We start from the raw sequence: 12643 nt of genomic DNA, 5'->3' as shown, positions 1-12643 counted from the left end.
CCTGTAATCTCAGTACTTTGAGAGGCCAAGGCAGGCAGATCACGAGGTCAGGAGATCGAGATCATCCCAGCTAACACAGTGAAACCCCATCTCTACTAAAAATACAAAAAAAAATTAGCTGGGCATGGTGGCGGGCACCTGTAGTCCCAGCTACTCAGGAGGCTGAGGCAGGAGAATGGTGTGAACCCAGGAGGCGGAGCTTGCAGTGAGCCGAGATGGCGACGCAGCGAGACTCCGTCTCAAAAAAAAAAGACTAAATATTTTCAAACCCAAGCTTCTCATAAACCAACCTCTCAAACAAATTGCATACAACTCTGCCTCTTTTATCAGTAACTGATTTTTCAAAAATAGCTCATGTTGTGAGGCATTAGATTATCTTTAGCGCATGAGAAATTTGGTACCAACTTCCTTTATGAGCAATTTTGATGAAATGACATTGATAAATGACCTCAGTTCTCAGAATATTAATTATAGGAACTCAACTGAAGAAAATTATAAATAAAATATTAATCCAAACCAATGGAATGGTTCATTGGACTGCACTTGATAACCACTGCTTTGTTTCCAACATTTTATGCAGGTAGATTTAGCACTTTTTAAAAAAGGCACAAAGGCCTTCATCTACAAAAATTAGGGTACTTTAAGAAAGCTCTGTATCTAATGTTTCCCAGCTTTCAAGTATATCAGATAGAATTAGAATCTTAATATGATGCAAACATGACAATTCTCAATTTCTTTACCCCTGCTGTGTTCCTTTTTTTCATAAACCCAACTGCCTCTACCTGCAGAACAGGATCAAACTGCTTAGTCACTGAACTCCACCACGAAACCACCTCACAAGGGGACCTGACTCCCACCAACCATGAAAGAACAAGATACACTATAAAGTGAAAAACAGATGCTTTTATTTATTGTATTGGAAACAATAAAATAATTTGCATCTCTACATATGGGAAACTGCTTTGAATAACTGGGAAAACAACTATTGCATGGGAAAACATATGCAAACTAGCATCATTGTCTCTAGACTAGGTTCTTCTTATTGAGCTCACGTCATCACAAAGCAGCAACAGCAGCTTCTAGAAAATGGAGAAACAGTAAAGTCCTGCAATGAAGCTATAATTAAGGTTGAACCATACATTCCACTAATCCTGCAACTTTCCTACAATCATTTTTCTGCCTATACAATCCTGCTTCTTATAGGATGAACACCTAGCAAAACAATGTAAATTTGCTGAAAAAATTACAAACAAATGAAAGAACTTAACAGAACACACAGCATTAAAAGGACTAGGAAGCACAAGGTCTTAATACCCAGTACAATAAAGCCAAGAATTATTCTAACACTGACCAGTCTGAAGACTGAAATTAAGTATCAGTTCTTTTTACTTCTCTAGGAGTGATTCTAGCTCTTCTTGCAAAGAGCTGAGTTGCTCCTTTTCTCGGTCTTCCTTTTGTTTGAGCTCATCCAGTACAGCCTGAAATCTGTTCTTGAGAGCCAGATTTTCCACTTTCATGATGAGATCCTCTTGTCGTTTTGCCCTGTCCTGGGTCTCTTGGAGCTTGCCTTTCATGTTGTCAATCTGCTTCTTAATTCCCATAACCAGCTGATTGGTTCCTTCATTTTCCTGATGCTGTTCATCTGATTCATTTAGCTTGTCCTGTAGCTGTCTCTCCAAATCTTCCTCCGTGTCAAGGATGTTTATATCTTCTTCATCTTGATGCTGGGTCTCATCTTCATCCTCACTGCTGCTGCTGAGGTCATTGAATATCTCCCGAAGCTCATCATGTTCTAATGAGTCATGGCCCTGCCTGTGACCAGACATTCCTGGAGAAGAGATATCCAGGCCTTGATTTTCTGCCTCCTTTGTTTCATCTTCGGCAATTATTTCCCACCGAGTACTAACAGCTTCAGCATCTGTACTCAGCAATCGTTTCACTTCTTTTTCAACATCTGGAGATTCAATATATTTCTTCTTTGCTGTCTTCCGGAACCTTCTCTTCCTCACATTCTTTAGAGGCAGAGTAATTCCGTGGTTCCAAATAAACTTTTTCTCTTTGTCTTTATCCTTTTTCTTGCTTGCTTTAGGATCAGTGCTAGCAACTGGCTCCTCCACAGGAGGATAGAGATCACCATCAACTGTGGATACAAGCATCTGACAGATATCAGCTGTCTTGTAAAAGGTTTTCTTATCAATGGTTTTCAAGCTTTCCATAACACAGGGCAGGTCTACTAATTTTGAGGCCAATGGAACACGGTCCACTCTGACGATTCCATGACGCCCATCAGGATGTAACTCAATTGTCAGTCTGTCCTTGAGGTTGACATGACCAGACTGTACTGCCCTTCTCACAGTAGACGCATATTCTGGAGGCAGACGTAAGATAAACTGGCTCTCTAGTTCGTGAGGCGCATCATCTTTGCTTTTACTCATCTTTATTTCCTTGTGATTCACTTCTCCAATAAATGCTGGTTACACTAAAAAGTTCCAGCTACTCCAATAGTTTAAAACACCAGTTTGCTATGAATTGAAATCTTTTAATTACAAGAAGTTGTCTGTAGATCAGCAGCTAAGCGTCTATTTTGCCTTAGTTTTTATGTAAGCTCCAAGTCTTTTCTCTAAATATGCTGTGACCGAATACCAGTCGATAACACAATGGCTTATTCACAGACTAAGTTCATTAAATCAGATGCAATGCCAAGTCCCAACCTCTAGGTGCCGCTGCCGGCCAACGCGGAGAGAGCTAGCTAGTAAGGGAGCAGGAAAGCAAATGGCGGCTCCCGCGGAACGGTTTTCGGCCCAGAAAGCCCAGCCGAGATACTTTCAATTCACAAACTCTCCCGAACAAAGACACTCAAAAAATCAGGGCTCAGTGAGCTCTCTTCGCCTCGGGTACTTACAATCCAGTGACGATTATAAGTTCAGTTTCACCGGGCCGGAGCGAAGGGAAGAGGAGGCCGCAAGGAGCCAAGCAGGAGAGAGCCGAGCGTCTCCTTGTCGTTTCCTTAATTATTCCTGCCGCTTGGCAGAGTGATCCACTACCGATTAATGATGAAACGGCCAGGGGCGGGCAGCGCGAAATCTTGCCGAGAGGCGCAGCTCGGATCACCAGACCCCGCACCTCGCCGGCCCTCCGTCCGGGTCGCCTACCCAGCGAAAACGGAAGTGTACGTCTCGACGCGGGGCGGGAGGTAGCTGTGAGTGACAGCCCCTCCGGGCGGAAGGGCGGAGCCCCCGCTAGCGCAGGCGCAATAGCGCAATTACGCTGCCCAGCGTGAAACTCATCTTTTCGCGATAACTCTTTTTTCCGGGATGAAAATGACAGTGTTTCGGAAGAGCTGTTGGTTTCAAACTATTTAGAGCTTGGAAGTTCCAAGAAAGACACAGATTCGTCCCCCGCTAAGCCAGCACTTTTACGGGATCGCTGTGGGGCCAGATGGCTTCTAGACTTCCGGGTGATTCCGAGAGATGGGGGACGCCTTGCAGTAAGCGTCTTTGCTTCTGGAAACATCTCGGATGTTCCCTAGGGTCTAGCCTATCTGGTGCCAATACAAGAATGTGTAGCTACTATACAATGGATTTTAAAGTACCCAAATCAATGGAGTGAGGAGGACATGCAGCTCACTATATAATTCTAAGTCTCTCTCTATATATGTATGTTTGTTTGTTTGTTTTGGAGATGGAGTCTCAGGCTGTCACCCAGGCTAGAGTGCAGTGGCACAATATTGGCTGACTGCAACCTCCACCTCCGGGGTTCAAGCGATTCTCCTGCTTCAGCCTCATAAGTAGTTGGGATTACAGGCACGTTCCACTACCCCAGCTAAGTTTTGTATTTTTAGTAGAGAAGGGGTTTCACCATGTTGGCCAGGCTGGTCTTGAACTCCTGACCTGAGGTGATCTGCCTGTCTTGGCCTCCCAAAGTGCTAGGATTATAGGTGTGAGCCAGCGCGTCTGGCCCAAATTCTGTATTTTTTTAATATAATTCCCTGTAGGGGAATTGTGCCTCTGGGTTTACTTCTGTTCTATAATACTTCTGGGGAAACAAGGGTGATTCGTTTTTATGTGCTTGATTTAGATGTAAATGTAAACAGAGAAGGAAGTGTTCTTTTGGACAGAATCGTCTGATAGACTGAGCATCTGGTTAAAGTAGATATAATTAAAGTATTGTTTCCTGTCTCTCATGTACAAGTAATTTTAAATTACTTTGACTTTTTTTTTAACTCCACCTCTACTATTTTGCTGTTTTCTGCTTGTCTTTTCTATCGATAGTCAGGTATTCATCAACACATATTTTTAGTATTTTGACATAACTGGGTAACAGTTGGTACTTATTTTTATTTATTTCCATTTATTTTTAAAATATCTGGTAGAGCATCAAGGCCATTAATATTTAATTTCTATCCTCTAAAATATTAACAATTGCCCCTAAATTTAAGAGAATTCTCTTAAGATGTAATTAACATTTCCAAAATTCACTTTATTCTTATATGATTGAAAGCTCCATGATAGTGATCTTTTTCTATCCTGGTCATTGTGTCCCAGTGCCTAGTACCAGAATATGGGAGATACACAAAAAATATTTGCTAATTGAATGAAAAAACTGATCTTTCTAGAAAGATCATAGTCTTAAATCCTGTAGTGATTTCTGAGAGAAAATACATTCTTTGTCACTTTAAAATGAGATAGAGCCACTTTACATACATTTCCTTTCTAGTCAAGGACAATTCTAATTGTTATGAGGTGGGGAGGTTTACTAATAGTGTGTGTGAATGTGGTTTAGCTAGAATGAGATACTGTTGTGGGAGGAAATTAAAATGACCTGACATTAGTTTGGTTTTTAATGTTAATTTTAAAAGAGAAAGTATGCCCTTCTAGATAATGGTAAATTATTTCTCTTTGCTTACAATGTGTTGAAGAATGTTAGCTGACTTACCTATAATTTCCAGAATGATCTATTTCCTCTTTTTCAAAGGTGAAGTTTTTTCTGTTACAGGCTTGAGCCACCTCGCCTGGCTGTGTTTTGTTTAACCATATAAAATGTGAGGTCATTATATATGAAAATAATCCAAATATTATTCAGCATCTTCCCTATGAGTTTTATGATGCTCAAATATTCTTATCATAGAAGGTAACTTGAGATAAATTGTATGCAATTTTTCATTTTCCAAAATTACTGTGTATTTTAGTTTCTAAACCTTCCTTTACATGGAATATTGCCAGACATAGTTAAAAGGATTAACTAAGGTTTTCTTAATGTATCTAGCTCCTTCAGTCCTGAAATACATTTTCTGCTTTTGAGTTTAACACATTTTCTATATGCTGTTTTTAGGGGAGGAAATTATATTCACCCTAAATATTTTTTTTAAATTGGATTTTTCAGTAGACATTAAGATAATCTGCTGGGTGCAGTGGCTCATGCCTGTAATCCCAGCACTTTGGGAGGCCGAGGCGGATGGATCACCTGAGGTCAGGATTTCGAGACCAGCCTGGCCAACATGGTGAAACCCCATCTCTACTAAAAATACAAAAAAAAAGGCCAGGTGCGGTGGCTCACGCCTGTAATCCCAGCACTTTGGGAGGCCGAGGTGGGCGGATCATGAGGTCAGGAGATCAAGACCATCCTGGCTAACATGGTGAAACCCTGTCTCTACTAAAAATACAAAAAATTAGCCGAGCACGGTGGCAGGCACCTGTAGTCCCAGCTGCTCGGGAGGCTGAGGCAGGAGAATGGCGTGAACTCGGGAGGCAGAGTTTGCAGTGAGCTGAGATCGCGCCACTGCACTCCAGCCTGGGCAATAGAGCGGGACTCCTTCTCAAAAACAAAACAAAAACAAAAACAAAAAAAATTAACCAGGCTTGGCGGCGGGCACCTGTAATCCCAGCTACTCCGGAGACTGAGGCAGGAGAATTGCTTGAACCCGGGAAGCGAAGGTTGCAGTGAGCAGAGATTGCACCATTGCACTCCAGCCTGGGCAACACTGGAGCAAAATTCCATCTCAAAAAAAAAAAAAAAAAAAAGGTAATGTGATGTGGCAGGCCTCTGCCTATCACTAAGGCCTAAGGCCTCTGCCACATCACATTATCTTAATGTCTACTGATAAATCCCCAGTTTTTTTTTTAAAAGTTCCATTAGACATTCAGAAAAACTCTGAAGTGATGAATTACACTCCTGTGGTTGTTCCATGGAATATCTGTGATACCAGTGAACAAAAGATTTGGGGAGAGCAATAAATTCTCCAGTGTGGTAACAAGTCCTCCAAAGGCTTCCTGCCTGTGATTAAGGAGTATGAATCAGGTTACTAATAATCGTGTATGTTTGAAAATTCCCTTTAATACACTTTCTAGTTCCTTAAAGGGCTCCAAAGTATAAGCTGCCCTTTAATACACTTTTTAGTTCCTTAAAGGGCTGCTTATACTTTGGAGGTTAAATTATGGGTGATGGGAGAAATCCTGCTTATATTTAGGAGGTAGAAAATTATAGGGGTGAGGAAATAGCAAACACCACAGAAAAGCCAGCTTACATATTGCTATATCACCATATATTTTAAAGATAAAAAGGTTAACTAAAAATATTTAGCAGTTCCTGCATCTAGTAGGATGTTTTCTATAGGAAAACATTAAAATCTAATTTATGCTGGTTTAAACAGTAAGAAAATCTATGATCCCAAAAAACAGGTAGTCTAGCACAGCTTTGTCTTACAGAAATATAATGTGGGCCACAGATGGTCAGCCACAGATGTGATTTTACATTATCTAGTAGCCACATTCAAATAGCAAGAAGAAACAAGTGAAATTTCAATAATTTTAATCCAATATATCTAAGATATAATTGCAACATATTTTTACGATAATGTAAAGATATTAATAATACATTTTACATTCTTGTTTGTACTAAATCTTCAACACCCAGTGTGTGTTTTACACTTACAGCACATCTCAGTTTGGACTAGCTGTATTTCAAGTGCTCAGTGGCCACATGTGGCTGGTCGTTACTCTAGTGGACAGTGCAGGTCTAGAAGTTTCACTGCCTCTAGGCCAGATACAATCATGGTGTAGCAGAAATTGTTTTTTCTTCCTAATTTTGAAGAATGAGCACTTATTTATACTTTTTCTATTGTTTCAGCTCTGCTTTCCTCTCCTTGTGGAATTCCAAAGGCTGTAGTCACAAGATACCAGCCAGCAGCAATAACTGGAGAACTTTCTTCCTTGTCTGTGAAAAGAGAGTGACTCTCCCCAAACAGTCTATCTTTCAATCCAACTGGACCAACTTAGGCCATGTTCCTATTCTTAGCTCAGTAATACTCACTAGGGAAATACCCTAAGCCTGTGTTTCTGAAAATGGTTGGGGAGAGGTGAGGTGACATTTGGTAATGTCTGGAGACATTTATGGTTGTCACAACTGTGGGGGGTGGGTCCTACTGGTGTCTAGTACATAGAGGCCAGGGATACTGCTAAACATTTTACAAGGCACAGAACAGCTCCCCACCACAAAGAATTATATGGCTCAAAATAGTACCAGAGTTGAGAAGCCCTGCTTTAAGCTTATTATTTTAAGTCTAAATTCCTAACTAAGCACTGTCAAGAGGATGAGATTATCATTATTAGATTAAATTTATCAGAACCTACTACAGCTCTGAATAGGTTCTGCTTCCCTAGGTACATTAAGGGCAAACACCTAAACTAAAAGGAAGTGTTACAAGAGGAAAAAGGGGCATCAGCAACCAATAGTATCCATAAAAGAGTTGATTATTTTTGTAATTGTAAAAGTATATATCTATTTTAAAAGCATGGATAACCATCGAATGTAAATTCTTCATATCAGTAGTTACATAATGCAATTATTCATAATTTTACATTTTTATCAGTATTTTCTACCTTTTATAGTGAAATTTTCTCCTTTAATATATTGTTTACAGTGAGAATTTTTTATAATAATTTTTTTACAGTGGATAATTTCTTGAGTAGCCATTTTTACAGAAAATAAGTTTCAATAGTGTGTCATCTTGAAAAGGAAATGTCAAGAGGGAAAAATTTGTAAGAATTCTTAGTCGAATTTTAACGTGTTTTAGGCTGGGTGCAGTGGCTTTCACCTGTAATCCCAGCACTTTGGGAGGCCAAGGTGGACAGATTACCTGAGGTCAGGAGTTCGAGACGATCCTGGACAACATGGCGAAACCCCATCTCTACTAAAAATACAAAAATTACTTGAGCATCGTGGTGTGTATGTGTAATCCTAGCTACTAGGGAGCCTGAGGCAGGAGAATTGTTTGAACCCTTGAGGCGGAGGTTGCAGTGAGCCATAATCGTGCCACTGCACTCCAGCCTGGATGACAAAGCAAGACTCTGTCTCAAAAAAAAAAAAAAAAAAGATTAAGAATTTTAATAAATTAAAGCGTTTGAACTAAATTTTGTGAAATGATCATTTTGTTAATATTTTATCAAAAATAATGATTTGTACCCTTCTTAGTAAAGCAGCTGGTATTTTAAAATATGTCTCGAGAAAAAAGCCAATATAGTCTCTTGTGAGGACCTTGAAAACTAACCTGCTAGGGATATCATACTGGGCCTCTGGGTGCCGCTGTCCGCCAATCCGTGGCTGGAGGGAAACAAAGCAATCCACTGACGCAGCAGTCCCCGCAGGCTTTTGAGAAACACATTAGGAGAGGACTCTGACCGCTGTCTGTCTCACAATCTGCTGGAAATATCTTGGTCGGGAATCTCAGGATGTCTAGTGACCCCGAGTGAGGTGCTGCCTTTTATTCCTGAGCATCTTTGGAAGCAGGAAGCAGGGAGCAACGGTAGCGAGAAGTATTCGGATCTGAGTACCAGCAGGAAGAAGAAACAGGAAGAAGTCCCCCATAAGGAAGGCGTGAGGAGCGCAGGAAGCGCTGTTTCCCTGCCTGAGATCTTTATTCTACTAGGTCTTTATTCTACGTAGCCGATACGCTGTAAGATTCTGGAAGAGAAGGCTAGGGGTTTAAGGTTGGTAATCTCTCAGAAGATCTGCGTCTCGGTGACGGGAAAAACTAAGGGTAAGTGCTGAGAAGCCTCTCTTTACGGCCAGAGAACGAGCCAGAGCCGAGCTTGAGAATGACAGGATAGATCTAGCAGTTACGCCCAAGGAAGACCCTCAGCCCTTTGAATGTGAAGGCACTGAAAATCGTATAAATGTTTTCATATAAACGTATGCATCTTTGATATAAATAACAAAATGGCTTTTAGCACAAATTTTGTTTTGGAAATTCTGAAAAACGTCTTAATAAGAGGAATGTTTACTCAAGTCTGCAGTAGATTTTGAACACCAGCAGTAACTCTGTACAAATATATCAGATTAGTTTTAATAGCCATCTCCCCTTCCCCTACAAGTAAAGGAGAGTACTACAGCAGTATGTACTCTGAATTGCTGCTATTGAAGAACCCCTGAGCGTGTGCAGTGGGGCACTCCTGTGGTCCCCATTACTCAGGAGGCTGAGGCAGGAGGATTGCTTGATGCCAGCTAGAGGCTGCAGTGTGCTATGAGAACACCTGTGAATAGCCACTGCATTCCAGCCTGAGTAACATGGCCAGACCCCATCTCTTAAGAAAAGAAAAGAAACCCTGAACCAGAGGAGCAGAGCTGCCACCACTTAGTGGTGGGGATGGGGCAGAACAGCCCAGGGCAAGACACAGGCCTTGGATGCCAATGCCAGCCGTCAGATATTGAGCAATGTGTAAGTGGGGTTAGCCTGCAGGAGAACCTACTCGCCACCTCCTCCTCTTCATTCTTCAGGTGATCCCCATTGACCTAGACAATATCTTTAGTATAGAGTTCTGATTTTTCTACACAATTTTACAGGGCATACAGAATATATTTCCTGTCCAATGATGACAGAAATACTTGATTTTGAAGAGTAACAGTTATAGCATGGAATAGAAGACTGGAGGCAGTTTGAGGGCCCACTTCAGAGTCCTGGTTGAAATGGAGGTTGAGCAGTATAATGTAGTCAATGCAGGTGATTTTCAGCTGGGTGTCTAGTCCTATCAGAGGTAAGAATTGTGGTTGCCCTAACCAAAACAATAGGACTAAGAGACCTTAAATGAAAGATGAAAATTATTATAGAGAGGAATGATCATACTGGCAAACAATTCACCTCCAAGAATTATGATGTGATTCTTTGTCAGCTACTCACAGATGGAATTCTAAACTGGTAGCAGACCCTGAAGGACAATGTCACCATCAGAACCACCAACAAGGACAAACTGTCCCTCTCCTGCATCACCCTGCATACCATCTGCATCCACAAAAATGCTCATTCTTCAACAAGCCTCCTATTTCTTTTGGGTGACTGGGAATACTGCCCAGCACCTCCATCACATACTTTAGCATTTCCCACCCTGACTTAGGGTCCCATATGCCTCCTGTTTCTTCTTGACCAGTGACCTGCCACTGTGGGCACTATCATTCTACATGTCGGTGAGTGCAGAGTGCTATGGTGTCCATGCAGACTATCTTTGAGCTGACTCTGCAGGCCAGTGACCAGGGTTCAACTTGCTCAGTGTCATCCTGAACTTGCATGTGATGGTGGATGACCATTGCAAAAATGCAAGGACACTATGCCAGGAGTTGCAGCCAAGTGGGCCCTCTTTGATGCTGCACCACTCGCAATGCAACCCAGCTATCCCATCACCAAAGTGGACACCAGCTGGGGCACAAAGGCTGACTGTCCTATCATGTGCTTCAGGCCAGCTAATGTGGCTCTTCAAACTAGGGATGTGCACGAGCTAGATGCGTGCTGTGTTACTGTGGGTAACAGAGATGCAACCTGCCAAGGTTTGTTGGTCACCGTTGTCAATGGTGAATCATCACACTGAAACCACCTGATTGCTGCTCACAGTTTGCAGGAGTTGCTGCCAGACCTCAGCAATCGCCCAGCACCCAACAGCAGGCAGCAGACAGCAGACAGCACCCAACAGCTGGCGATGGCTGTTGCCTTGATCTCTATGCTGTTTCTCCTCAGTGTGACTCTGGTCATCTCTCTGAACCTGCAATGCTCCCTATAGCCCCATTGCCTGGGGCTGTTTTCAGCCGGATCTCTGATCCAAGCCCAGATATGGAGTTGTCTCCAACTTAAAGGAAGGAAATTTGCCCTGTTCCTACAACGTATGAGTGGTTTTAGATATTTTTAAAATCTTAATTTCTTTAACTCAGGAAACAGCTTTCAACCAGGTATTCTCTGCAGTGCCAGCAATGAAGCTTTGTTTTATTTTTGTTTTTGTAGAAACGGGGTTCACTATGTTGACCAAGCTGGTCTCAAACTCCTGACCTCAAGTGATCTGCCCACCTTGGCCTCCCAAAGTGCTGGGATTGCAGGTGTGAGCCACTGTGCGTGGCCAGCAATGCAGCTTTAAATGTTGCATTTGATTCAAATGTATTTGTGTGATATTTTAACATTTCTATTTTATACTCATCATCCTTTTATAAATCACTCCTGCGTGTTTTTGGGGGCTGAGAGTAGGGAGCTCTACAGGTGTACTGACTAGTTCTTATGTATATTTTAATTTGCCTCATTAGCTCACAATTTCTTTGGGGAAAAGTTTGTGCCTATTAATGTGTATTCTGAAAAGTTACATTCTCTGTTAAAGAGTTACTTCCTTGCAATATTGAAGGTGATTTATTGCACCTTTAAATTTCTGCTTTTTGGCTTCATATACTTGTCTTAGAAGCTGAGAAACTGTAGATTTAGTTAAGAACTAAAGTTCTCTTTCCAAAAACTATTCTTGAGACCTTTCATTGTTTTCTTTCTTTCCTCATTTTTAACTTTTCTCAGTCATGGTGTCCATGGGTTGGCTGGCCGAATTTGTTCCTGAAACTATCAGACTCTGGAGTACAGATAGCATGCTTCTCTAACTTTGGGGTAAAGATAAGTAAGTCACTCTAAGCCTGAGACATTTTAATTAGTGACCCTTTGCTAATAGTGCAGTGATTAAAAAAAGAAGGCCACATCCTCATCTTAACTGGTTAAAAAATACTGTTAAGAGAAAACCAACTTCTCTTGGAGAAAATATTAATTGCGATTATAGGGGAATACATATTATAAGAGCCTATCTAAAAATAAAGATAAGACCATTTTTCTTTTCAGCTGTGAAGAATAATATCATAGACTTTGTCTCTGAAATTTGAAATCTAAATTATATATTCATGTGACTTTTCAATGAAATTCCAAGAGCCCAGTTTTATTTTTTTCAAAACATATTGCCTTTGGTGAATCTTAAGAATTTTTAAAAACATACATAATGCAAAGACACTTCAAAAAAAATAGGAAAAATAAGGATAGGGTTAAACCATGCTCTTCAAAATCCCAAGGTTTCTGATAAATATTCAAATCATAATGGGAAGGAAATGGGATGGTACGATTTTTTTAAGTCTAGCTTATATTCTAAAAGATTATTTTTCCCTCTAATACTTTTCATCCTCCAGTCAAAGGGGAGCTGCTCTATGTAGCCTGGGAAATTACCAAGTGGTCAAGCTTTACTACAGAAAAAGTGGAGAGATGATTTTGTCCTCATTGTGATGTTAGGTTTCTACTATCATTCCCTGAATAGCAAACAAGGAAAGCAGATAACATGAGAATACTGGGATTCTCCTGTATATTTCAATTTGG

General features: G+C 41.0%; 1 protein-coding gene across 1 annotated transcript; it reads right to left on the bottom strand.

Moving 5' to 3' along the window:
- Positions 1-883: 883 nt before the first annotated feature.
- TAF7 (TATA-box binding protein associated factor 7) lies at positions 884-3199 on the bottom strand. Its single transcript, XM_030827617.1, has one exon. The coding sequence runs from the start codon at positions 2433-2435 to the stop codon at positions 1386-1388; it is 1050 nt and encodes a 349-aa protein (XP_030683477.1). The 5' UTR covers positions 2436-3199; the 3' UTR covers positions 884-1385.
- Positions 3200-12643: the final 9444 nt, after the last annotated feature.

Source organism: Nomascus leucogenys, chromosome 2 (genome assembly GCF_006542625.1).
Source record: "Nomascus leucogenys isolate Asia chromosome 2, Asia_NLE_v1, whole genome shotgun sequence".
Taxonomy (NCBI): domain Eukaryota; kingdom Metazoa; phylum Chordata; class Mammalia; order Primates; family Hylobatidae; genus Nomascus; species Nomascus leucogenys.
The sequence above is the reverse complement of the archived record's forward strand: the minus strand, read 5'-3'. Positions and strand labels throughout refer to the sequence as shown.

Bases quoted from the DNA above. Each gene is read 5' to 3' on its own strand.
- TAF7 (XM_030827617.1), bottom strand. From the start codon at position 2,435: ATGAGTAAAAGCAAAGATGATGCGCCTCACGAACTAGAGAGCCAGTTT.